This window comes from Cyanistes caeruleus, chromosome 14 (genome assembly GCF_971803275.1).
Source record: "Cyanistes caeruleus chromosome 14, bCyaCae1.hap1.1, whole genome shotgun sequence".
Lineage (NCBI taxonomy): Eukaryota > Metazoa > Chordata > Aves > Passeriformes > Paridae > Cyanistes > Cyanistes caeruleus.
In genome coordinates this window covers 4,430,483-4,456,358 of record NC_141714.1, presented here as the reverse complement: position 1 = coordinate 4,456,358, position 25,876 = coordinate 4,430,483, and the positions used below count along the sequence as shown (strand labels likewise).

General features: G+C 55.7%; 2 protein-coding genes and 2 long non-coding RNA genes across 12 annotated transcripts; 3 read left to right on the top strand and 1 right to left on the bottom strand.

The window, feature by feature from the left end:
* Positions 1–1,518: 1,518 nt before the first annotated feature.
* PLP1 (proteolipid protein 1) lies at positions 1,519–8,651 on the top strand. 2 transcript variants are annotated; one of them, XM_023926700.2, is made up of 7 exons: positions 1,519–1,651; positions 3,914–4,100; positions 4,544–4,805; positions 5,628–5,796; positions 6,010–6,083; positions 6,191–6,256; positions 6,642–8,651. In XM_023926700.2, the coding sequence occupies exons 1-7, from the start codon at positions 1,648–1,650 to the stop codon at positions 6,711–6,713; spliced, it is 834 nt and encodes a 277-aa protein (XP_023782468.1). In that variant the 5' UTR covers positions 1,519–1,647; the 3' UTR covers positions 6,714–8,651. The 2 variants fall into 2 exon arrangements, with proteins under 2 accessions (XP_023782468.1, XP_023782469.1); XM_023926701.2 differs by having other exon boundaries at positions 1,533–1,651; positions 4,544–4,700.
* Positions 8,652–11,209: 2,558 nt separating this feature from the next.
* Positions 11,210–13,002, top strand: LOC147650516 (uncharacterized). The gene is made up of 2 exons (XR_015276480.1): positions 11,210–11,610; positions 11,874–13,002. It is a non-coding gene; the product is annotated as an uncharacterized LOC147650516 (long non-coding RNA).
* RAB9B (RAB9B, member RAS oncogene family) lies at positions 12,944–18,680 on the bottom strand. Of its 8 annotated transcripts, none has more exons than XM_086850827.1 (4): positions 17,514–18,680; positions 17,056–17,108; positions 16,789–16,901; positions 12,944–16,209 (listed from the first exon to the last, which is right to left on the bottom strand). In XM_086850827.1, the coding sequence occupies exon 4, from the start codon at positions 16,172–16,174 to the stop codon at positions 15,569–15,571; it is 606 nt and encodes a 201-aa protein (XP_086706953.1). In that variant the 5' UTR covers positions 16,175–16,209; positions 16,789–16,901; positions 17,056–17,108; positions 17,514–18,680; the 3' UTR covers positions 12,944–15,568. The 8 variants fall into 8 exon arrangements, with proteins under 8 accessions (XP_086706953.1, XP_086706951.1, XP_086706955.1 ...); XM_086850825.1 differs by having other exon boundaries at positions 18,611–18,680; XM_086850829.1 differs by lacking the exon at positions 17,514–18,680 and adding an exon at positions 17,383–17,470.
* Positions 18,681–19,664: 984 nt separating this feature from the next.
* LOC147650515 (uncharacterized) lies at positions 19,665–23,846 on the top strand. The gene is made up of 2 exons (XR_015276481.1): positions 19,665–23,516; positions 23,616–23,846. It is a non-coding gene; the product is annotated as an uncharacterized LOC147650515 (long non-coding RNA).
* Positions 23,847–25,876: the final 2,030 nt, after the last annotated feature.

Here is a 25,876-nt window from a genome sequence, read left to right as displayed (position 1 = left end):
CTTAGCTGCTCACCTTGTGCCCAATGAGGTAAAACTCCCACTTCCCTCCAGAGTGTTCAGAAATGGCAGAGTCAGCAAGCCTGGAGCTTCTGTGGAAACAAAAAGAGGGGCTGGTTTGTTTTTGCCCCATGTCATATTTTATTCTTCTCCTGTTATGTTGCATTTTATATGTTTTATTTATGGGGGACTTTTTATGTAATACTTTTTCCTCCTGGTGGCTGGGGGTCCCTCCAGGCTTCCCTGGGATGCAGGCAGGGCTCTGCTGGTTTCCAGTGGCTGGAGGGGTTCTGGATATTTCCACAGGGGTGTCACCTTCCCATGGCCATCACTCTCAGGCCACCTGGATGCCACCTGGGGTGTTGCCACAGTGGTGGCAGAGGCTCCCCCTGCTCTGTTGTCCCCTCCCATCCCACACCTGGCTGAGGACACCAGGCAGCCCCTCTGCCATCCCGCCTTGCAGTGGGAAACTGAGGCAGGGAGCGGTTCTGTGGGGCCAGCAGCTGTGCCCCACTGATGTGGGGTGCAGCTGGCCACCACACAGCCCTGGCAGCATTTGCAGAGGTGCCCGAGTGGTGTTTCCCCCCAGCCCACCTGCGGGCAAGCCAAGGCGTGGCTTTTTGGGTTGGTTTGGAAGCAGCAGGGTCCCCACAGCGTGGCCCACCCTGGTCCTGGCCTGCCACCGCCCAGAGACCCGCCAGCCCACCAGTGTCCCCAAGCCCAGGGACAGCCAGGCCCTGCCACCTCGCTGCCTGGCACAAAGTGGGGCATTGAGGGACACAGCAGGGCTTTGTCCACCCTGCGCCTGCCGGGAAGGGGCCGGTTGCCCTCTGCAGGCTCCCTCGGCCCTGTGCTGCCTCCAGAGCTGCAGGGAACCAGGGGCACCCAGGGGTCCCCAAGGGACCAGGCTGCACCTGCGGCAGCCCTGAGCCCACGGGGACCCACGAGTGTCCCCACGAGTGTCCCCACGAGTGTCCCCACGAGTGTCCCCATGAGTGTCCCCACGAGTGTCCCCATGAGTGTCCCCATGAGTGTCCCCACGAGTGTCCCCATGAGTGTCCCCACCCATGCCATTGCCCCACGGGGGCCACGGGGCTGGGGAAAGTAACAAGATTCCCATCAAAAAGGGGAAAGCTTCCAGTTTGGAGTCCCCAAAGCTGAAAGCAGGTCCATGGGATGGGGAACCCCTCTTCCCTGCTGCCAGATGTTGGGAATCAGGGAGGTGACAGCGGGACATCACTGCTGTCCCACAGGGCCAGACTCTCACACTGCCTCAGTGGGCAGCTTGGACAAACACAGCCTGGTGGGCCTGGGGGATGTCCCCAGAGCCACCAGTGAGAGGGGACAACCCCGTCCTCTGCCTCTTCCTTGTGCCGGAGCCTTTTGCTGAGCGGGGCCAGGGGGCAGCCCTGCCCAGGCAGCCGGGCACCAGGAGCTGGCAGCCAAGGGGTGCTGGGGGGGCCGGGAGGGCGGGCCCGCTCCCTTTAAGGGGGGTGGCTGTCGCTCAGAGAGCCCTTTTCTTTGCTGGAGAGCCGGACAGGCACCCAGAGGGGGAAATACAGGGCGTGGAGCGGCTGGCAGGGGAGGGCTCCGCACACAGCAGCGAGGCAGCAGAGCGGGCGCTCGGGGGACAGGACCAAGTCCAGCACCATGGGTGAGTATGAGGTGAGGGTGGGGGCCACCTGGAGGGCTGCTGCTGGTGTCTCTGGGGACCTTATCCCAGAGCAGAGCCCACTGAAACTTTCCCCTGGCGCCGGTGAGGTCCTGGTGACCGCGGTGTGGCCATGGGAGCTGCCCAGGGAGGATGCTCTAGCACGGCAAGGATGGCGTTTTCTTTCCCAGGGCAGTTTTCTGTCCCCGTGAGCTCGTGTGCTGTCTGTGGGGGCAGATGCCATCCCCACAGCCTGTCCCACCCGAGCTCTCACCACGTGGACTGGAGAAATGAGAGCTCCTGCCTGGGGCTGCCGGGAGCTGCGAGGTCCAGGCAGGGCGCTGAGCCTGTCACAGCTCATGCCACCTGTGTGCCAGCAGCCTTGGGAAAACAGAGGCACGCCTTGTGCCTCAGTTTCCCTACTGATACAGCAGAGCTGATGCTCACCAGTGTGCCCCTGGAGTGTCGGGGTTGCTCTGATCCTGGGGGTGCTCTGTTCCCGGGGTGCCTTGTGCTGCTCCCCCCTGCCTCCTCCTCCTGTCTGCAGCACATTGTTTGGCGCTGGCAGGAGCGGAGCCTGGGTACAAGGCTCAGGATTGTGTGGCACAAGGGCTCTTTCTCCCCTCCTTTCCCCTCCTCAGGCTTCCCCACTGCAGCTTCCCAAAGCAGGGGAGCTGTGGCAGGGAGCCTGTCGGGCCCTGCTGCATCCCGGGACTCGCAATCCCCTGGGAATGGAGATGTTCACTGGCCCAGCGTGGGCACCTCCGTGCCATCTCCCAGGTGGCCAAAAATAAAACCAGAAAAGGCGAGTTTGGCCATCACCCTGCTGGGTGGGTCCCAGCGAGGTTGGGAGCAGCGCTGGCCAGGATGAACGAGGCCCCACCTGGATCTGCTGAGTCCAAGGCAAACAAGAGGGAGGGGTCCCAGCGCTCCCCTATAGCGCTGCCTTTGTTCCCTGTTTGCTCTTGGCATGGGACAGCCACTGGGGTGGCAGTGCCAGGACAATCTCCCATTGTCCTCGGTGCCACTGTGCAACCGTGCTCCCAGCGGGGAGGGGAGAACTGGCCAGGACCCCACGGCTTCCTTGTGCTCTTGGGGAGGAGATAAGCACTGTGGGGTCTGTGGAGGGAGCGTGGGTTTGGCGTGGGTGCCTTGTTGGCACTCAAGGCAGAAATTCTATGCCCAGATGGGATGTGCCCAGGCAGCCACTGTGCCCTGGGCAATGGGGTGCCAGAGCCACGGCTCGGGAAGGGGAGCAGCTTCCCTGCTGTCCCTGCGTGACACAGGTGTCACACAGCCAGGGCAGCAGCTTGTCCCAGCTTAGCTGGAGCCAAATGCTGGTGGGTGCAAACCCACCTGGCTGTCTGCCCCCAAAGCAGGCAGGAGAGCAGCTGCCTGGGCACCTCCAAACCCAGCCCACTGGGAAACTGAGCCAACACTCCTGCACGTTAGAGCCCCGACGTGCAGAAGGAGCAGGTGTCCATGGCCTCACTGCTGAAAAAATCCAGCATTTAGGCACTCCAAGCAGCACACTGCTGTGTGTCCTTGCTTTCCCTGCCCACACACGGGTCCTAGAGGACTAAACCTATTACACAAGTGCTGTCATTTGTGGAACTAACACGGCTCCTTCCTACAAGCACATCTGCCTACATAAAGGGGCGGCTGCAGCCCGAGCTGACTGCGGGGTGCCAGGCAAGGGATGAGTGCCCAGGGTGCCACCTGGAATCCAGAGTGCTCGGGGTGTGTGCTGGCTCCTACTGTGCTGCCCCAAGCAGGGCCACCTTGCTGGATCTTCCCTGGAGTTTGTCTCTGTGGAGCTGCTGGGTTCCCCTCCATCTTCGATGGGAAAATAAAACTGCAGGCAGCTGGCATGGCTGCTGCCCGCAGCCGGGCTGTGGTGGCAGTGGGGAGCCCATTAGCAGCTTGTTTGCCAGGTCCCACTGGCATTACGCTACATCACGCTCTATTTCCATCTGTTTGTCACAGGTCAGCGTGGCTGGCTCGTCTCAGCTCCTCACAGCCCCTGTGCCCCACGCTGCCACCATCCCTGGGCACCTTTGGGTGGGCTCCTGAGCTGTTTAGAGAGCTCTCAGGGGAGCTGCTGGGTTTGGCTTTGCAGCACTACAGTGGGTCATTTCTGAGGTTTTCCTGTTTCCCTCCTCCTGCCAGGCACCTTTCTCCCGCTGTGCTCGTGCTCATGAGCTGTAGGCTCCAAGCAATCCTTGTCCTGGCAGTCCCGTCCCACCTCACCTCTTCTCTCCATAGGTTTACTCGAGTGCTGTGCCAGATGTCTGATTGGGGCACCCTTTGCTTCCTTGGTTGCCACTGGCCTGTGCTTCTTTGGAGTAGCATTGTTTTGTGGCTGTGGGCACGAAGCCCTCACAGGCACCGAGCAGCTCATCGAGACCTACTTCTCCAAAAACTACCAGGACTATGAGTTTCTCATCGATGTGTAAGTACCCTGCTTCAGAGCACCCCCCTCATGCCAGGGCCCCTCACAGCTTCATCCTGCTCTGTGCCAGGCTGAGGTGTCTGGCTGGGCTGGCCAGGGCCAGGCTCTCACCCGGGCACCAGAGAGACCCCAAGCTGCCTTTGCCCTTGGTTCCATGGCAGGGTCCAAGTGGCCACTTGTTTTCATTTCACACCAGTTTTTATCTGACCCTTGCTAGGTGTCCTGGGTAGAGCTGGACCTCTGCACTGGGTAGGTATGGAGGATGTGGGGGAGTTGGTGGCAGCCTTGCTTACCACAGCTTTGCCCCAGCCTCTTCTTCTTGTGGCTTCACCCTCTGTTTTGGTCCCCAGTGTGGGGAGGGGAAGTGGCAGTGGCCAGGCTGCCACACACAGGGCTGAGCTCTCCAGCACCTGAGCACCCCTGCCCACTCCTCTTCCCCACAGCATCCACGGTTTTCAGTACTTCATCTATGGCACAGCTGCCTTCTTCTTCCTCTATGGAGCCCTGCTGTTGGCCGAAGGCTTCTACACCACCGGTGCCGTCCGGCAAATCTTTGGGGACTACAGGACCACCATCTGCGGCAAGGGCCTCAGCGCAACGGTAACTGGGGGCCCGAAAGGGAGGGGAGCGCGAGGCCCCCAGCGAGCTCACTCGTGGCAGCGGGTGTGTCATTGTTTGGGAAAGTGGCTAGGACATCCTGACAAGGTGATCTTAACCGGGGTTTGGCACCCCTTCGCGCGCCCCAGCGGGTTCACCACGCTCGGTGTGGCCAAAGGGCAGGAGACTGCGGCCGTCCGGGTTTTGGGATATCCCAAAGGGAAGCACAGCCCTGCTGTCCTCCCCCAGGCCTGCTGTGTTTCCTGGGGACCAAAGCAGCCCAAATAACTACGTTTAATAAAACTGCTTGGTGTTTAAACATAGGCAGGGAGAGTCAGAGCATCCCTGCAGTGCTGGCAGCTCAAATCTCTGTGACACCCAGTACCCCGGGGTCATCCTCTGCCCCTTGGTTCGTCCACTCAGCTATGCTTGGGAACCACAACAAAGAGCTGGCAAAGGGATCCTGTGGCCTGGGGGAGCAAAGGGGCACGGCTGTGGTTCCCTCGGGGGCTGGTTGGGGTGGCACCATGGAGGGAGGGCAGGAGAGCCATGTTGACCCACCAAGGCAGCTTTTGCAGCTGCCCCCGCCCAGAGACCAAACCCTGCTTGGCCGTGGCCACGGTTACCCCCCCCAAACGTGGCAGCCATCCTGCTGCTGCTGGTCACCCCCATGCACACACAGCCGGGTGTGAATCTGGGACTGGCCCTGGTCCTGTGAGCTGCAGGAGCCCCCAGCTTGGGCTGCTGTCCCGTGCTGCCTGCCTGGGGACACGCTGGGTCTGGCAGGTGGTGCAGAACTGGTTGCAGGCAGCATCACAATCCCTCACCTGCCCCACGCTCTCCCCTGCCTGGGAACCTCGCGCTCCCCTGTCCGTGTCCTTGGCCACTTGATAACCACGGCTCTGCCCGGGTTTGTCCTGCCCCTTGCAGTTTGTGGGCATTACCTATGTCCTGACCATCATCTGGCTCCTGGTGTTCGCCTGCTCTGCGGTGCCTGTCTACATCTACTTTAACACTTGGACCACCTGCCAGTCCATTGCCAACCCCACCAAGACCTCGGCCAGCATTGGCACCCTGTGTGCGGATGCCAGGATGTACGGTGAGTGCCTGGGTTCACCACCCAGGAGCCAGGGCTCAGGGCAGAGGAGAGGGGATGGAGGGCAGGGCCCAGGTATGTTGGGTGGGATAAAGCAGGGCAAGTATTGAAGAGCCCTGAAATGCTGGGGGTTGTGTGACGGGTGGCTGCAGGAAGCTGAGCAAGGAAGTCAGCTGTCAGCCATGCCCCACTCACCTGGCTCCCACATCTCCACAGGTGTCCTGCCCTGGAATGCTTTCCCTGGCAAGGTGTGTGGCTCCAACCTGCTCTCCATCTGCAAGACCAGTGAGGTAACTCCTGCCCCCTCACGTGTGCTCCCCTCAGTGGCACGCCTTGGCTCCGGCCTCCCCAGGCAGCACATGGGAGCCCGTGAGCTCACCCTCCTCTTCCCTTGCAGTTCCAGATGACTTTCCACCTCTTCATCGCAGCCTTCGTGGGGGCAGCTGCCACGCTGGTCTCACTGGTGAGTCAGTGCTCCCCCTGCCCAGCCGTTCTTCTCCGCCTGGCAAAGATGTGGGGGAAAAGGACAGCGAAGGTGGTGGGCATGGATGGGACAGAGCCTGTGCTCGTGTCATTTTCTGGCACGTAAGTGCAGATGGTGAATCCAGGCCATAAGGCAGAGGTGGCTGCAGGAGGGGATCTGGAGAGGCTTTAGGAGACCGCCTTGTCTCCCGCTGCAGTTGCACTGAATCCTCTGCCTTTCCCCAGCTCTCCTCTTGCTTTACACCAGCGACACGACGCTGCCGTGTCCCGACGGTGCAGTGGGGCTCTGGGGCTCTGCAGGGCACTGCTCTGCTGGGGTGTGGGGCTGGGGGCCACCCCCTTGCTCACTTTCTTCCTACCCACAGCTCACCTTCATCATCGCTGCCACCTACAACTTCGCAGTCCTCAGGCTGATGGGCCGAGGCACCAAGTTCTAGCCCGCGCGGCGGAGCCCAGCCAGACCAAACGCCCTTCTTTTCTCTAACCCCGAGGCTTTAACACTGCAGCCACCTGACACCAGGTCTCCTGCGTTAACTCTGCCTTCGCTGATGACTCCCCTCCTCTTCCTCCCTCGCATCCATTGTGCTGAGCGTGACCAGGAAGGAGAGCTTCCCACCAATGGACACCTCTTCATGCACTTTTCTCTCGTTGCTCATCCGTAACCGGTTCGCTCTAGAGCCAAGCCCATCAAAACCAGCAAGAGAAGAGGAGGGACTTAATCCAGTGTCCCAGTGTTGCCTAGGGATGAGCAAAGGCCTTCAAGCTCCTGGGAAGAAGAAATCCGTGTAGGTTACTCCATGAGTAGCAGGAGGCTACCTAGAGAGAAAAGGAAGTTGGCCCAGTCCTGGTACCATTGCTAGAGACTCTCCTGGAGCTGTCTGCCGTCACCACCCATGGATGGAGACTAAGAGAAGGATTTTTTTTCCCTTTAGCAGAGAAAGATGAATTTAACCTAAATCGCCTGCTGCAGCCACGGCAGAGGGAGTTCAGGGCAAGGATCTTCCCAGTGTGGAGAAGAGAGTGCTGATCCCAATGCTGATAAAGCCCTAACCCAGCTGCCCCTATTAAAGCCTAAAGGAGTTTGGTGTCTCTGTAGACAAGGGGGGACTCTTGGCTTTACCCTCCAGGCAGCAGAGAGGCAGCAAATAGGTTTGACTGAGGAGGGGACACCTCTGCACCAAGCCCTGGGAGCGTAAAGCCAGAGCCATCCCTCCGTAGGCAGGGGATAACCCTCGGGACCGCGTGCCTTGCCTGCCCTGCCAGTGCCCTTCACAATGGTGCTCTTCTCTGGGGTGACATCTGCTTCTCTAACCTCCACTGCACCGGAGAGCTCGGCTCGCTTCTCCTCCTTGTCAAATGTAACTGCTGCTCCTTCTGTCCCTCTCGTCCCCTCACTTTTTCCCCTGCAAGTCAGGACAGCTGTCTTGTGCCTGCCAGGGTGGGAGGGACTGGCAGCATCTTGCTTCCAGGTGAAACCCGTGAAGGAATTGAGGAGGGAAGGAAAGGTGGCAGTTTGGGAGTCTCAGGTGCAAACACAGCCCATCTCTGCAATCCAGATCCTTTCTGGTGCCAGTCTTTTCCCATGGAGAGGGGTAGGGGGGCAAGGGCTTGGGTGGAGACCTCTCCTCCATGACTGTTCTCCAGCTGGAGGAAAGCCCTCTGGCTGGGTAGCATGGGTCCAGCCAGACCTGCAGAAGTGCTGTTTCCAGTCCTCCCTGACATCTGATGGTTTGTTTTGCTCTCCCTGCCTCTCTCCTTAATGCTAATCTTTGTGTTTATTTATTGGAGAAACTACTTTCAGTGGCAGACTGTAGCTCCATCTTGCATGGATTTCTTTCTTTTTTCTTTTTTCTTTTTCACGTCTGTATTATTGTTATATATATTTGTAAGTGCTGGTTTCAGCAGGGGCAAGGATAAGGAGGCAGATCTGCTGAGCAGTGCATTTGAAGGATCCTTGCCACCAGGAATGCTGAAATAGATTGGCCAGGCTACCAACGCACACGGGATGGGGAGGGGGGAGATGCCAGGAGGGGTGGCAGGGTGGGGAGAAACCAGTCAAGATCTGGAAATTCACATCAATGCTATCTCTCTTGGGGGTTTGCTGGGGGTTTTTTCATATCCATTTAACAAAAAATAACCAGGTCCTCCTTCCCACCCTTGTCCCCAGAGCCCCCACACGCACACACACATCCACAAAGACACACACACACACAAAAAGAGTTAATCAACTGAAAGTGTTTCCTTCATTTCTGATCTAGAATTTCAACTTGTTAACCAGCAATAAAAAGGAGCAAGTTTTTAGAGACTTATCTTACAAGATGTATTTTATAAAAATTAAAGAAAATACATTAAAATTAAGAACATTCTGAACAAGATGTACATCTGCCTGTCCATTTGTTGTGCTGGCTTTCCCACCTCCCACCCCCAACAAGAAAGAAAAAAAGGGGAGGCTCTCCAGGGAAAGGGAGGCTGCAGAGGAGGAGGTCTCAGAGGAGCAGCACTTGCTGATCCATGTGTGGGCCAGCAACCCCTACAGGGCTCTGCCCACTCCAGCCACGAGGTTCATAACTCTGACTTCAAAATCATTGTTCCCAGCTGGGGAGGGTCCTTAAAACCTCTTATTTTTCCTCCAGCCACCCTGAGGAAGGTTGGGGTCTTGTAGCAGCTGCTTGTTTGTGTTTGGTGGTGCTGCTGCCCTTTAACACACGGCCCACGTGCTGGCAGCCTCTGCTATGTCTCCTCATGTAGCACAACAAAACCACAACAAAACTAACAGGACAGCTCAAGCCAAGCTGGCTGGCACTAAGGCAGCATGTGTGGGTTGAACATGGCCAGAGACATGCAGGGTGGGCGATTCTCTTGCTTGCAGAGAGTGCTGTGTGGAACAGGATGGTCTTGTTTAGGCACACAGGAACACTGGGCTGCCACAGAGCCCTGCATGTCCTGTCTGTGGCTGCATGGTAGCATTTGCTGCAGGATTGTTAATGGGGTGCATGGTGCTGGTGAGTGGGAGGGCATTGGCTGCTGCCTTTCTGCCCCAGAAAACCCTTAGGTGCATCCTCCCACAGCAGCTGCTCAAAAAAATACTGATTCAAATGTTGTTTTCCTCAGAAATCTCCCCAGGAGCTGTGCTCAGGGGCTTCCAGGGAGTGAGGCCACAGAGGGATGCTCCCAGCCCCACAGGTCTGTCCAAAAAATGCAGATTTCAGGCACAGCCACATGTCCAGGAGTGGCAGGGTGGGACCTCCACTGCTCTTCCTAAATGGGACTCTAGCCCAAATCCCACTTCCCCCTCTCTTCCCTGGCTTCAGCCCCCTCTGAACAGGCAGCAAAGTTGCCGGTGCAGCCTGCCCAGGGGAGGTTTAGCTCATGCACTGCTGCTGCCCCAGCTCAGTGGCACAGCTCGGCCTCGCCCTGGCTGACAGAAACCCATGGGGCTGCAGCCAGCATCAAGGGGGCCCTTTGTTCCCTGCGTTCCCAGATGCCATCACCCTCCTCTCCCCTTGCTGAAAGGGTCCTGTGTGCGCACAATCAGCCACTAGGCAGGAGCGAGCTGGGGAACAAAACACCATCTCTTTCCCCTGGCAGAGACTGGTGCCCCCCCGGCCGGGCTGAGGGCTGGGGACAGCAAGTGCGAGGTGCTGTGTGAGAGCAGCAGCAAGGCCAGCGTGCCGGGCAAGTCCGAGGCCCAAAGGACACACGTCCTCATCAGGTGTGCCCTTGGCCATGCCCCCCTGTCACCCCACCTGGGGACATGGGGCCTGCCCTCACAGCTTTCCCAGGCACCCAGCACCTCCAGGAACTGGCTGAGAAAGACAGGGAATAAGCTCTGCCCCATACCAAACCACAGCTCTGTAAAGCAGCCCATCAGGAGAGCTCCGAGCAGGAGCAACAGTGCAATCACCTGTTTTCCCTTATCTAGAGGCTAAAGTGTGACTATACTTTGCTCCCACAAAGGCTGGATCAGGGAAAGGGACCCTGGAGCAAATCACATGGGCTGGCGACTCCCATCCTCCATCCTGTGCCTGCCGCCCCGGGAGACGGCCCTGAGCGCCTTGGGGAGAGGAGAAGGGAGGGGAGAGGATGGTGGCACCGAGGGGGTGTTGGTGATGACCACGGGTCCCCAACCCTGCGCTCAGGCAGCCCCCAAGGGCGAAGGGCCGGCGGGCCGATGCTGCTCCATCCCCGGTGCTGCGGCTCCTCCCCGCGGCCGCCGGCTGCAGCAGCGGCTCCTCGGGCGGCGAACCGCGGCTCCCCTCGCCGCCCGCTCCCCGTCCCTGCGCTGCCCGGCCCCGGCTGATGGTGCTTCCTGCGGACCCCTCCCCTGAGCCTCCGTAACACAGAGAGCCCACCAGGACACACGGAAAACACCACCAAAGGCTCACTTCCTTAGCACGGATTCGGACTCGGCCCTGGGAAGGCTGATAATGTGCTGGTTTCAGCTAGGACAGTTTTCTTCACAGTGGATAGTACAGAGCTGTGTTTTGGATAAGCCATGCCTGGCAAGCAGCTCTGCCTGCCAGGGTCGTGGCACAGTACTGACACTGCTCACCCTGGCTAAAGTCCTCACCTGCATCTGATCAAGCACCCAGCTGCTTTCTCTCCATCTCTGCACAGACCAGCTCTGCCAGGGAGATGTCTGAAGATGAGGAGGGAATAGTAAGTGGAAAGTCACAGAATCACCGAGCAGCCTGGGTGTGGACCTGATTTCTCTGAGCCTGAGAGAATTACAGCCTGTCAGTGGCTGATCTGTTCCCAAGGGCTTGAGAGCGTCTCTTGCTCAAGGTCTATCTCTGTAAACAACTTCACTTTCTCAAAACAGTTCTGTACAGCTGTGGATAGTGTGTTTTTCTCTTATCCCACCAATGGGATAAAAGGTGGTGTTCTCTTTACCAATCATGTTAAACCTGTAGCGTAAGACCCTATAAAAGCTGAAAAGTTTGGGGAATAAAGGCCTTTCTTAGCAACTCGTTCTGGTGCACGCTGTGAATGAATCCACACTTCTACATCGTGTCCAACAGCGACACCTGGGTTCAAAGGGACCTTAACAATCATCCAGTTCTGACTGTCTGCCATGGGCAGGGACAACTTCCATGAGACCAGGCTGCTCAGAGCTCCATTCTGCCTGGACTCAAACACTTCCAGGGACGGGGCAGCTTCTCCAAGCAACCTGTTCCAGGAGTCCTGTACCTGCACGTGGCCATGTGCATCAGCTGCCAAAGGACCCCAGGAAGTCATGAGGAAAAAGCTGCTGCCCCAGCCATGCAAGCACTGGGACCAGGGGATACCTCTGTCCATCTCTGATTGCTTTTGTATGAGCAATCACCTCAGCATGTAAGCCACCATTTCACAGATTAGCCCAATCGCCCTGTCAAGGACTCTGACTCACCTGGGGCCTTCAGAGAACCGCTGACAGAGCTGCCATCACTTCCCACCTGGGCAGTGCGGAGTGATCCTGAGTCCAGAGGAGAACACTCCAGTGCCCCAGTGTCAGAGCTGTCCTCAAGCGCCTGTTTGGAACTGGAGCTTGGAGTAGAGTTCAGAGGCTCCTAAAGAGCCATTTTTAACTGTTTATTCCTTCTGCTCAACCTCAAGAGTAGCCCCAGGGTATCTTCAGCCACCAGCATTCCTCAGAGAGTGGCTCTTGAGAAGAATCCAGTTTCCTCAGCCCACCACCCAGCAGTTGCATGGCCTTTCAGGGACACTACCTGGCCCAGAGCAGCAGAATCCTCAAGAGGGCCGTGGGCAAGAAAGATGAATGGGATCAGGACACTCCTCACCCCTCCTCCTCTCTGAACACACTGGGATATGCTACAGCATCTGTTCAACACAGAAGCAGCTCATTGCTTTCCTTTGGAAACACTGCTTTGCCCTCCAGGGATCCATCCTCTCCCCAGCCCACGACAAAATCTACTGAGCCCTCTGACAGACCCTTCCTGAAGTGAGGCAGCCTCCCCCAAACCCCACAGCACTTCCAGGCCAGAGCCATCTCCCACCAGTGTTGACTCTGTTTTCAGCTGCCTTTTGAAATGGCTGAAGTAAGATGTTGGAGGACCACAGATACTCCACCCCCAAAATGCACCATTTCCAAGGACTTTGAACCCTACACTGCCTCCTGGAATCATGGATAGCGAAAGCAGACCTGGGAGGAAAATAAACTAAAAGGTTCTGCCAAAAGAAACAGCAGGCACAGGCTCTGCAAACACAGAGAAAGTCTCCCAAAATAAGCAGCCATCCTGGCAGGACAGCGAAAGAGAACAGACCCCATATGCTGATTTCCTTCTCAGCATCCTATGGAAATCATGCCTGGTTAAAACCCCCTGGAGCCCAAGGAACCAGTTCCAAGATCACCGGAAGAATTCACATGAAAGTACTGGACTTGCTGCTGAGAGCTCAGGCTGAGATTTTAAAATGTAGTGACAGAAGGAAGCCATGTGGAATATTTCTGTTCTGAAACTGTTTTCTGTTTCTCTTGAAAAAACAAAACTGGTCACTGGATTCAGCTGTTGAGTTCTGATCCCTCAGCTCCTGGTCCAGGTAGGTACATGAAGGAATATCCCTCTGATCCCTTAGTGACTTCTCTCTGCCAGATGCTGTAACTAACCCATCCTCAGAACAACAGCTGACTTGAACATTGATAAACCAAGAAGGCAGCCACTTCCCAAACTAACTTGAATACATCCATGTTTTATTTGCTTAAATAAAGGTAGAATTTTGTTTTTACAATTCCAGTTCTGTAGCAATAGCGATAACCGCAGCAGCACGAGTGGACACGGGGGAAGGGATGGCTGTTGGCACTGAACTTGCAACAGAATTCAAAAACCTGGCTCCTTTGGGAATTGTGCGTTTCATTTAAAATAAGTTAAACAATTGAAATATATTATACTCTACCTTTTAAAAAAAATCCACACAAGCCTAATATAATAGGAGTTTTTTAATATCAAAAAAGTCAATGATCCAATGTCTGTTAGAAATAAAAGGTGCTGTGTAACACGTGCACAACGAGGTTCTTGAGCTTTAGCTACCAGCATTGACACGAAGAGTGCTGCAAACAGTTGCACAGGTGCCTCCTGCACCGTGGCATGCTGAATCTGTGCCCTCTTCCACAGGAGGTGCCACTCCTCACACAGATCCCAGGAGATCCACGGGGGAGTGGCAGGTTCACCTGCAGGGAGCTCCCTCAGCAGCCTGCCCTGGCAGGGCCAGCCAGCACACGGGCTTGAGTCCCTTCTGACCCTGAGTCCCTGTGCAAACCAGCTCCAGGGAATGAGGCTGTTCAGGGATGGAAACTGGAACCACAGGTCACAGAGCCTGGGACCTTGAAGGAAAAATTAAGCAGCGCTAATGAAGAAAAATCTAGAGGCCTCAGGAGATCAGACAGTTAAATAAACAGAAACTATAACATCCCGTAAAAATCTCTTTCACCTACAGAGGAAGAACCTTTTCCTTAAGGGACCTGTTTTTCCAGAGACTGTAAGAGCTGTCTAGATTGCATTCATACCCCATGAATACAACTGTTCAGGCCTGTTTAGAAATTAGATCCTCCTAACTAAAGCATTAATACTCCAGTGCCTTCCACCCATGGTTGCCCTGCAGAAAGGGTAAGATCTCCCTGGGTTACCCCAGGGGAAATGGGGGAATGCTCATGCTCTGCATGCTCAGAGACTGTGCTCTGATGGGGACATGCCAGCAGCACAGGGCAGAGACTGCTGTGCTCTAAAGCACAGCTTAAGGGCGGGTTGTTTGATTTGAGCTACAAAATTTACCATCCAGCAGCTGATCACAGTGGGAATCACAGCTGGCAGCCAGCAGATACGTGCTCAGGGCAGGCTCCTACGTGCCTGTGGGCAGTCACAGCTTTGGCCAAAGGCTTGCACAGGGGGTTCAAATGGCAGAGACAGCAGTCAGCAAGCTCATCTCTGCTACACAGCCAGCCTGGACTAACACCTCACAAAGGGCAGGAGGTAGGAGCAAAGCCTGGCATCCCTTTTAGAATGTTCCTTGGGACCTCCATGCCCATTTTTCAGCCACCTTGGACAGAGAAAGTGGTGCAGCTTTCTCCCTACTGGACTGAACACAGCAGTCAGTTAACCAAGCAGATACTTGGCCAGTCTGTCATAGGAATTACAGCTAAAACATCCTGGATTTCCCATGAGGGATCAAGGGCCAGGCCGATGGCATGGGCTAACTGTGCTCAGCAGCACTGTGCCTGACACCACAGGTGAATGGCTCCATGCTGCAGCATTCAGATGGGAACATCCACTGAAGGCATGGCTCTGCCAGCTAGGGAGGCACAGTGGTCACTGGTGTGCTGTCACTGGACAGCAAAAAGGTTTAACAGCTGACCACACATGAGTCCTCCAACCACCTGCACACCTAGGAGACAGCCCACCCTGCCATCTGGTCTGCTAGAGCACATCACCTGAACACAGTGATTAATTGTGACAGAAACCAGCTGAAGTGTCACACTCCACATCTCCTGAGTAACCCTTTGACATGACCCAGTGAGCATCCACATTGGTGTTTTTCACCCAGGGCTTCAAGGCTGAGCTTCCACAAGAGACAAGGAAACATGTATTAAACAACAAGCAGACAGTCTCTCCAAAAAATAACACTCACACAAGACAAAGTTAGAGGTGAGGAAAACCAGACCAGAAATAAGCAGCTATGAAGAAACAATGCTGTCACAGGCCCATCTCTTCTTCATATGTTGCTTCAGGTCAGAACTCTAACAATTCTCATCACAATTCAGCCTTGGGACACAATGCATTTATCCCAAACAACAGACACACATCCCAGCCACTCCAGTATTTGGTTTTCTCACAGTCACAAGGGACAGTCTTTATGACAGTTTTCATTCAGTATGCTGAGTGGGATTTCCTTTGGCAGTATGGTCATGAGTGGGTCTAATATTTTTTTTTAGTTCAGGACTAAAATACTTCAGTGTCTAGGATGCTCTCAGCTTTGCTCTGCAGGCAGTTCTTGGTACAGAACAAATCCCTGATGTCTTTAGGGAATTTAAAGGACTTTAACTCAGCCCTTTAAACCTGCTAAAACAGGCAGAGATGGAAGTAAGACTACGCTCACATGCTCTGTTAACAGCTCCTTCCTGCAGATTCATGGTCTGTGCCTGAAAACTCCAGGCAGGATTCAGATGGTGAGGCTGCAGCTCCCCAGTGAGCAAAGCACCTCTTGTCCTTGTGGCCACTCTCCTCAGAGTGCCCCAGGGCTGCCCAGGTGTGTTCTGATCCAGCTGCTGGCTCGAGTGCCGCTCCCAAAGCAGCGGCCACTCTCAACAACAGGAAGAGCCTGATTTGGAGCTAGAGTTCAGGTCAATGGTGTGGCCCAGCATGCAGTGCTCCATCTGCTCCTCCACTGCCAGCACCTGGCGCACAGCTTCCTCAAAGGCCACTGTTACATTGGTGTCATCCTTGGCACTAGTCTCCAGGTACGGATAGTTACCATTTTCCATGCACCAGGCCCGGGCCTCCTCTGTGCTCACCTGTCTCTCCAGTTTGTCTATCTTGTTGCCCAGGACTACAAATGGGAAGTGTTCAGGGTTCTTCACATCAGCATAATAGATAAACTCCTTCTGCCAGTTACTGAGGTTCTCAAAGCTCTGCCGGTCATCCACGCTGAAGGTCAGCAGGCAGCAGTCTGCTCCCCGGTAAAACGGCGTCCGCAGGCTCTTGAACCTCTCCTGTCCTGCAGTGTCCCAAATCTGGAGGGTCACAAACCGCCCGTCCACCTCCAGGTCCCGGTTTAAGAACTCCACCCCAATCGTGTGGAACGCCTGCGAGTCAAACTTGTTGGTGACGTACCGATTCATGAGGGAGCTCTTCCCAACTCCACCATCTCCAAGGAGAATGACCTTTAGGAGCAAGGATTTCCCACTCATTGCAGCAGGATGGAGGGGCAGGGTACCAAGGCAATCTGCAGGGTTCAGAAATAGTACAGAGCAGACATTTGACTTATGGGTTCTCCAGAAAGACACACAGAGAACAGAATATGGTATCCCCATTTCTCAAGTTTTGTATGTAGGAGGAAATGTCTCTTTTTAGAGAGATCTTATTATCCTAATCTCTCTTATTAAAAAGTTTAGAGCTGGGAACTGGACAAACTTTCAGGCACTGAAGTCCTCCATCAGGTCCAAAATGGATGCAGCACATGAACCCTTTAAGTGAAAGGTAAAAACAACTGTTCAGAGTTCAGTATCAATTACACCACTTTTGGTGAAAACTCTGTATCAGAAAGCTTGTCCAGTTTTTCCAAACACATCAGCACTACTTAAAACATCTCTCTGGGCCTGCATCCTGTGAGGCTATCACAGAAACAGCAAAATCACCAGGGGTGGCCATCACCAGGCCTTTCTTTCCAGTGCACCATCACCAGCTAAATAATTTCTCCTCTCTGACTTGCTCTACTGGAAGGATGTAATAGACGTGCAGGTCTAATATCAACACAAGTAATTTGTCAAGCCAGTTCTTAATCACCCTGAGGATGCTGACTCACCTTGCCAGTGGAGCTGCGCGTGATCTCTGCTGCTCAGAAGGGGTTTCCCAGGCACAGGGACCAGCTGCTCTTTGCTGGCAACGCCTGTCACAGCCTAGTTTGCTCAGGCTCAGCTGCAAGTCCACATTACAACAACCCAGACACCACAGGTTCCTTAGTCAGCACCCTCAAGGCCAAGTGCCAATGCATCCTCCCCTTCCCACGGACACTCTGCTAAGGTAAAGGCCTGACATGGAATAAGAGGTTTGTTTGGCTGTTATACTGTACCTGCTCTGTCTCCAGGACTGTCCAGGAAACACCTTCCTCCAGTGTAACAGTTACTAAAAAACAAACATCAGTCATCAAGGTTATCAGAGCTGCCCTCATTGTCTTTCAGTTTGTGATGCTGATCAAGGATGGAAGGACAACAGCAGAGCACTAGGAACCTGCATGTGCAGTACTGATGGCTGGAGTAAAACAGCAAGAACAAAACACTGAGGAGTTTCCCTTCCCCACAGCCCATTTCTTACCAGGGCAGAGGGAGTACAGTGTGCATGCTGAACCCCAGGTAAGAATAGAAGAAACAGAAGGGACTCTGAGATGTTCACATATCACCTGTGCTGTACACCCTGTGTGAGCCTGGCTGTGCACCCTGTGTCTCCCCTCAATCCAGGGGAAGATTCTGTGATCTGTTTTACCTACCTACTCACACACCCTGGAATCTGATTTGAGGATTGAACACGTACCTGAATCTACTAACGAGGAAAGTGAGCCAGCTGGTAACAGCAGACACAGAGCTTGCTTACACCTGCTACCAACACTCCCGGGAAGGGCGTGGATGAGTAGTGCTGCTTAGTGATGACATCTCCAACCCATTGAAGCAGGAGTGTGTGGCACTGCTCAGATCAGCACTCCTACTCCTTCCAGGCCAAACCCTGCTTTCTGTCTTAACCTGGGGGGCCCTGATCAACCTCGATTCTGCTCTTTCCGCAGCCCTTTCAAACGGTGCTTACCACAAAGCCAAAAGCAGAAACTTCTGCTTTAAGTGAGTTTCTGCACTTTCTGCACAAAAGGCTCACAAATTTCACTTCCTTGCACAGAAACATCTCCAAGCAAGCACAGCAAAGCTAACCTGATGGGCTATTTGAGGAGCACTGTGTGACCCACTAGTTCTAAAGCAGCCCTAAATGCAAATGTCAGAAGAGACAAACAGGAACTAACTGCAGCACAGGTCCCCATGGCCCATGGCTTAGGGGAAATCCTGCCCCATGAGCAGGTGAGCTGTTCAAAACCCTTGTTCCTTTCCCAAACCTTCCTGAGGGATATTTAAGCCAGTCATTGTCACCAAAGCTCCTCCTGGCACAGGCCATCAGCCCCGAGCAGAGTTTCTGTTTAGAAATGCTCTGTTAGCAAGTGACTCTTTTTTAAAATGACTAATAGGTTATGTCGGGCTGCTCCAGAGCCTGCAGGTCAGCACGCTGCCGGCAGCCGTGACACAGCCTTGACACCTTGACCCCATTGCGAGCTATTCCAGAGGCTGAACCCCACTGAAGCAGGGCCGACCCGCTCCCGCAGGGCGCCAGCACCTGTGTGCAGGTACCAACAGCGGGGTGGGCATGCCGGGTCCGACTCCCCCCTGCTCCCCAGACCCCGGCTCGGCGGAGGCGATACCCTCCGGCGGGTCCCATCCCGCCCCACGGGAGCGGCCAGGGAGATGCCCGCAGCCGAGGAGCGGCACCCGCAAGGGACCCCCTCGGCTCGGGCCGGGGTGAAGGGGCGGCTCTCCAGCTCCCCCCACCGCGGGTGCCCCGACCAGGGGCGGCGGCGCCGGGCCCGCCCTTACCTCACCCTCACCGCCCTCCGGCCGCCGCCGCCGCCCGGCCCGCGGGGCGCAGGTGCCGCTCAGCCCCGCGCCTGCGCCGCGCACGCGCCTCCCGCCGGCCGGTGGGGCCCGCCCCGCAGCCCCTCACGGTCCCGCCGTCACTCCCTCACGCTCCTCCGCATGTCCCTCTGTGGCTCCTTAGCCCCCTCACGCTTTTGCGTGTCCCCCCGTGTCTCTTCAACTCCCTCACGCTCCCCCCGTGCCTCCTCAGGCCCCTCAGGGTCCCGCGTGTTCCCCCCGTGCCTCCTCAGGCCCCTCAGGGTCCCGCGGTCACTCCCCTCACGCTCCCCCGCATGTCCCCCCGTGGCTCCTCAGCCACCTCACGCTCCCCCCGTGCCTCCTCAGGCCCCTCACGGTCCCCCCTTACAGCCCCACCTGTGCCCCTTCGCTGCCCGCCCAGTCACTCCTCTATACCCAGTCCTCTTTAAAGAGGACATTAAAGTATCTCCCTGTGCCCGCGGTCCCGCACTGCTCGCCCCTGGCACTCTCCTCAGTGCACAGTCCCGCCTGCGCCCACTCGCAGTCCCCTGTGTCACTCCTCACAGTCCCCGCATGTCCCCTGACCCCCACACGTCCTCTTAATGCCAGTCCCTGTCACTCCCCGATCTCCTGTCTCCTCATGTCGCACCACAGCCCCTCACTGCCCCTCCCTGTCATTCCCCTCACAGTCCCCCTGTGGCCCCTCACTGCCTGCCCCTGTCACTCCTCTCACAGTCCCCCCATCCTCACTTTGTCACTTCAGTGACAGCTGCCTGAAAGAGCAAGACTTCCCCCACCCTCACAACTGGCAGTGGGACTAGGAGTGAGAACATCTTTAAGGAGGTTTCCGGGGAAGAACAGCTAATATAAACAGTACAGAGAGTTGAAGGGGAAAATTGTGGCAAGGTCACACCAGCCTTGCCCAGACAGAGCAGCGGGAGGGGGGAACCAGACCCCCAGGTGGCTGCAGAGGGGTTTTAGGGAGCAGATTGTATGATCCCCTGTGGCTGGCAGCATCAACTCTTCTTCCTAATAGTGCCTGGTGATCGCTGGGAGACACCTTTGAAACTTGGGGACACATCTCACTGGGGCTACAACATACCTTTGACACCTTCTCCAGGGAGGGAAGAGCACAAACCCCTGGTACGGACATCTGGAGCTTTCAGCCATCTGGATCCTGCATCAGCTCCAGGGCTAAATGGGTGCCACAAAAGTGCATCAATTCCCTTCTGCCCCCGGGAAAGCATGAGAAGGGAGGAGGATTTAAATTAAGCCGGGGATTATATTAATACTGGCCTCAGTGATCTGTCAGAAGAGATGAGGAACAAGGGGAGCTTAGCAGGGTGAGGAGCAGCTAGGCAGCACAAGGGGCCAAGGTTGAGGCTGTTGGCAGTAAGGGACCAGGGCAGCCCGGGGAAAATGTGGGAGCTCCAGGGGTGTGTATTTCAGGCACCACTGTACACAGCAGCCCCAGGGCAGAAGCGCAGGATGCTGCTGGTACCAGTGAGAGACGCAGCCTGCCCCACCCACTGGGAGATCCCTCCAAACCAGTCCGAATCCCCATGCCAGCTCTGTCAGGACCATGCATTGCTGGAATGAGCCTCTGAGCATGGCACACTTGCCCCTGACAAGTTCCCTTTGCCTGGCAGACAGTCCTGTTATTTTCCAGTATTTATTGATTAGGGTTCTGATTTAGCATGTAAGGGGCGAGCCCTGATCCTGAACAAGAAAGAGCCACCACAACAGATCCCGCCAAGGCAACTGAAGCATGGTGCTCTGCTGGAGCACTGTGCTATGCTCTGCCTTCCTGCAGCACCTCTGTCAGGCCTGGCAGCCACCTAATCCTCAGGGGATGCAGCCTGCAGGGTTTAGGGAGGGCAGCACATCCCTGCAGCTCAGCCAAAGACGCCACATGGCCAGTGACCCCAGCTGACCGTGTTCATGCTCTAGGGGCCCCTGTGTACCTCCAGGGTAATCCGTGGGTGCTGGCAGCTGTTGGAGTCACTTGCTCACCTGAACAGGGATGTGCCTGGTCTGGTTTGGCTCCCAGTGGCTGGGCAGTCTGGTTGTCTTGCTGACTTTTTGGCACCCGTGGTGGATACCAGTTACCCACCAAGCTGTTCTAGCACTCCTTTCCTCAGCAGGATAGGGCAGGGAGAAGGTAAGATGGAAAAGAACTTGTGTGTCAAGATAAAGGAAGATTAATAAAGCAAAAGCAAAAGCTGCATGCAGAAGCTGTGGAAAGCAAAGGATTTATTCTCTACTTCTCATCAGCAGGTGATGTCCAGCTGCTTTCTAGAAAGTAGGGCTTAAGCTCTTACAGTGGTTGCTCTGAAAGAGGGTTGTCTTCTTGTGTCTACAGCAATTATATTGAAAGCCTTCTTGGGATTTCCTCCTCTTAACAGCTCTCTTCCCTCTCACATCTCATGCATGGGCTTTCTTCTTAAAGCTGGGTTCACCACCCTACTCCTTGTTGTCCTCCCCTGCTCAGGTGAGAAGAAACAGAGTACACCACATGCATCTGGGGCTCACTCTCCCTCTGACCAGGACAGGAGGGGACTGACTTCTTGGGGTGCTCCTGACAGCCAAGACAATGGCTTATAGGGATGAGGAGGGACAGATACTTCATCAAAGTTCTGGAGCCAAGAAAATGTTTTCTTCACAGCTGGTGTTTTCATATCTGGACAATACATTGCTGCCAGACTGCCAGAATGACACTGTGGCACTCTGAATCACATTCCTCCACACAGCCCGTGTGCACAGAACACCCTCTGGATCTTTGGAGACATCATCATTGTCTAGATCACTGTAGATAACCTCCAGCACAACTTAATTCTCTCAGGTGCTGGATGTCTTCATCTGTGCTGATCTACTTTCCTTAGTTCACAAGATCTTCCCTGAATAGATATCTTGCCCTCACACTTGAGAGGAGCTGCCTGCAGAGACTGTAAATTGCTGCCACAAACCCCCAGCTGTTAATCAGTACTTTTAAACAGCCCATGTAAGGGTGAGCAGGGACCTCATGAACCTGCACCATAAAGCCACCCACATCAGTCCTGGGTAAGGAGAGGGAGATATATTCCCTGATCCTCTCCACAAGGCAGCTCCCCCAGCAGAGCAAGGCCGTCATTGCCAGGGCAAAGCACAGAGCCATGGTTTGTACTAACATGTTCCCAAAGCCCAGCAAAGAGATAAGACATGCAGCCAACAAACACTGTGACCCAACAGGAGCTGCCTACTTAGTAACTACTATGACTAAAGCACACTTAGCACAAGTTAAGGAATGGGCTTATCTGGGCATGACCTTGTGCTGGTGGGAACCCTCTGGGAGCAGCACTGCCCTGGCCCCATGGGCAGGATAGGACCTTGCCTGTGATTCCTGGACACCAGTGGGATTTGTCTGGAGATGGGGACATGGCCCAGGAGCCATGTGCTGGGTGAGCAATGCCAGGGCTGTGGGGGCTGCACTGGGGCAGGGACTCTACAGGGTGCAGGGCTGCTTCAGCATGAGAGGTTTTACTCCCCTGGCTCAGCTGCATCCCTGCAGAGAGGCTGCAGCACGTGTGCGACTGCTTGGCTCTCACTGCCAGCTCTGGGAGTTAGGGCAAACAACAGGAAGCTGGTGCCAAGGTGAGGAGCCCTGATCCAGCTTGGACCCCCTGCCGGCCTGTGGTCACACAATGCTGCCAGCTCATGCCCCCATTAATTCACCACACGTCCCGTGCTGCAGCTGGGGCTTGGGCCTCTGCCTTTGTTCCAGCCCCGGTGCACGGCTCTGCAGCTGCTTCTCCAAGGCGTGTGCCCGGCAGCAGCTCCAGCCCGTGGCGTCTGCTCTGAAACACTTCCCAGCACAGGAACCTCCTGAGCAGTCCTGCCACCCCTAGCCTTGGCCACTCCCTTTTGCCCTGAGCCTACAGCTCTGAGCAGGTTGCCAGGTACCCCATCATCCATTTACCTCCCCAGGAAAGAGCTCCGTAGGTGGAGCAAGATGGGGAAGACTCCATCATTCATCCCCCTGTACCCCACACAGCTCAACCTGCCCTAAGGAAGTGACCTGTGTTGTTTTTGTGAGCTGGTCTGAGGCAGCAGTGAGGAGGACATGCCTGGGCTGCCGAGCTGCCTCTCAGACACAACACTGCAGGCAGGGGCTTGTCCCAGCTTCAGTGCAACCACAGGCCTGGCAGTGGCTGTGCCACACACCACTGCCCTCACCTCCCCGCCCGTCCCCAGCTCTTCCCCAGAACCCCTTGGCTGGTTTTTAGGGACATGTTAAATGACAAGGTGGCAGAGCAGGTAGCACCATAGGAGGCAGCACCAGACATAGTTTTACCCTGATGTAAGTGCACAGACAGGATGGTCCTTCAGGAGACAGCACAAGGCATCTGTTGCAACATGCTTATCTGCTGCCCATGGCTCCGGAGCTGGTTCCTGGAAAACCACAGAGGAGTCTGTCAGGCACTGGCTCAGAGCCGGGCAGAGGGGAGCTCAGCCAGTGCTGCCACAGACTCTGCTCTGGGACCCACAGAAAAGGCACATGGCAGCAGGGCAGAAGAAGGGGACAGGACCTGGACAGGGGGATGGAGAGAAGCTGCTCCTGTTGCAGTTCTGGAGGTGCCTCTGCCCTGCTTGCAGGTGATTCAGGGAGAAAGTGGCAAAAGATTGAATTCCCAAGCTGACCCTGCACCTCACCCTCTGTGCCAAGCTGGTACCCTGCATCATGCTGTGCCCAACCTGGCCCCAGGTTCCCCGTGGGCAGCAGGAGATTCCCATACAAGTTCTTCCAGGCAGGTTTGGGGCTGTGATATCACAGGGTGCCACCAGCACTGGCAGTGCGGCACACAGGCTTGGGGACAGCAGTGTCCAAGAAGAGGACACTGATCTCTGCCCTGTCCAGACAGAGTGAGATGACAATTCCTTATCCACCATGGAAAGCTTTTGATTTTGTTTTTCCACCCCTCACATTATGAAGGTGCATGAGCAGTCTCAGGTACCCCTGGTAAACTTCTGTCACGACTTGGGCATTGGGTGCATCCCCGCTATGGGTTTGAGCCCCCACCTTATTTTCCCCTCCATTTCCTGGGATGTCATACCCCAGCTGTTGCCTGTGGAGAGGAATAAATCATGGAGAGGGGAATATGCATTGGGAAGAGGGGAACAAAATGGCTTTTCATGCCATAATCCTTTGTAATAAAACACCAGAGGCAAGAAAGATGATAAACAATGTCTCCTGTGTGAGCCAGCTGCTTCCTAAAATAAAGCGCTCCTCTGCTCCGTCAGCTGTCCCGGCTGGTGTGCGAGTGCGGGCGCTGCCGCAGAGAGCGGAGCCGCGTTCCCGCAGGAGCACATGCTGCCGCAGCTCCGGGCACGGCCCCTCAGCCCCCCGGGAATCTGCAGAATGCAGCGGGGGGAGCCAGGAGTGAGCGCTGAGCTCCGCTCTCAGGAGCGGGCTGCAGCCCCCCGAAGGGCTCAGCAGCACCCGTGTGCCCGGCCCAGGCACGCAGCCAGGCTGCTCCCACCTGCGCCAAGCAAGTGCGGGCAGCGCGGGGCTCCAGGGCCGCTCCGTGCCTGACTTCCCGGCTCTGTTTAGAGCCAGGTGCTGGCAGGAGCCTGCTCTGAGCAGGAAGCTCTGCGTGCTCCCGGTTCATCGCTGCTCGTGCTGAGCCCTCCTTGGCAGAGGATGAGTAAGCTCCTGCCGGTAAACCTGACCTGCAGGGCATTATTTCAAGAGCAACAATAACTTTTGCACTGCCGGGGAAGGTGTTGGGTTGTGCTGAATGTGTGAAGCCCACAGGCCAGTTTCCTAGCACAGGTGTCCAAGGGTTTCTGTTTCACCCTGTGGATGCTTTTGTGGGTGCAAAGGGACAGTGGCTTTCCCTTCCCATGGTTGTGGGTGTTCTTTAGCACAGTTCTCCTTCCCACCACTTGTCCACCAGCTTGTCCATCCATCCATCCATCCATCCATCCATCCATCCATCCATCCTTCCCATGTCACTAAGTGGCCCCATCACACACAACTCTCGCACACCATGGTGGCCTACTATCAACTCCTTTGCCAAAGTACTGTGGCCACTAGCCCACACAACACTTTCATTTCTCCACTATTGCTGCTTCTCTTCTTTCTTCCTCTTTTACAGCCACATCTTTCCTCTTTAACTATCCCATGTACAGATAGATCCTCCCCAAACACTCCCAGCCGAGGTTTTCCCTGGCAGCTCATGCTTGCTGCCCTTGGCTTCCCCTCTCAACCTCAGCCACCATGGGGTGGTTTGAGCTCTGTGCTTTGCAATGTGTCTGTGCAGACAGCAGAGACCTGGGAGGAAAAGGCCAAGCCAAGTGGCACAGAGGAGGTGGCATGTTTTCCCCAGGGATGCAGGGAATAGGTAGGTGGGAGTGGGCATGACCCACCCATTGGGGAGCTGCATCATTCACCTGTCTGTGCAGCCTGGCTTCACCTTATCCTGTTTGCTCTGGTGCCCAACACACACCTGTTAAAGGTTTTTTTTAACCATCCAGAGTTCAGGTTGAGGCTGGCAATTTCCTTCCATCCAGGAGTTGCCTTAGGCCTTGATCACTGACACCTCTTGGCTCTCACCATTTTCTGCTGCAGTTCTGGGAGCTGCCAGACGGTGAGTGGAAGAGGGAAAAGTCTTGCTGCCAGAGTGCAAAAGCCTCCCTAGCCCCAGGTGAGTTTTGCTACAAACCAGTGTGGTGCTGTGGGACATGAGGAAGTTGCCACAGACTGGCAGGGAGCCGTGGGGCACAGGGGAGCTCAGTCCAGGGCCATGCACAGGCTGACTCAGGCACCTCCTGCCAGAGATGTGGTTATGATCCTCCACATGTGTGTGTTGGGCCAAATCCTCTCCTGAGTCAGAGGGGATGGAGCAGTAACAGGGGCAGACACCCATCCCAGCCACAAGCCCTGATCTGAATTCACCTTTTGCTGCTGGTCACCAGGTATTTACCCAAATTCCTCCTGATGGTGACTCAGCCTTCTCCTCCCTCCTCTGCAGTGAGGCCACAGCTCACCATCTCATTGAGCATGGGAGGAAACCGCCCAGAAACAGCAAGGATGGGCCTCGGCATGGATTATATTCTCCTGACATTGCCAAGAGGGGCTGACATGGGTAACTCACCTGGTGCCCAGCGAGGGAAGGGTCATAGAGCCCTGCCAGGAAGGCCCAGCTCCTGGGATGGCATCCTCTGTGCATGGGGGCCTGCTGGGGCAGCTCATGCTGCTCAAGCCACCAC

What these genes read in the sequence shown, in the direction of transcription:
- PLP1 (XM_023926700.2), top strand. An exon ending in TATGAGTTTCTCATCGATGT is followed by an intron (nt 4,101 to 4,543) that starts GTAAGTACCCTG and finishes TCTTCCCCACAG; the next exon opens with CATCCACGGTTTTCAGTACT. An exon ending in CTGCCACGCTGGTCTCACTG is followed by an intron (nt 6,257 to 6,641) that starts GTGAGTCAGTGC and finishes TCCTACCCACAG; the next exon opens with CTCACCTTCATCATCGCTGC.
- RAB9B (XM_086850821.1), bottom strand. Translation starts at nt 17,154, where the DNA reads ATGAGGGCAGCTCTGATAACCTTGATGACTGATGTTTGTTTTTTAGTA. An exon ending in CAGTCCTGGAGACAGAGCAG is followed by an intron (nt 16,902 to 17,055) that starts GTACAGTATAAC and finishes GTGGACTTGCAG; the next exon opens with CTGAGCCTGAGCAAACTAGG. An exon ending in CGCGCAGCTCCACTGGCAAG is followed by an intron (nt 16,210 to 16,788) that starts GTGAGTCAGCAT and finishes TGAACCCTGCAG; the next exon opens with ATTGCCTTGGTACCCTGCCC.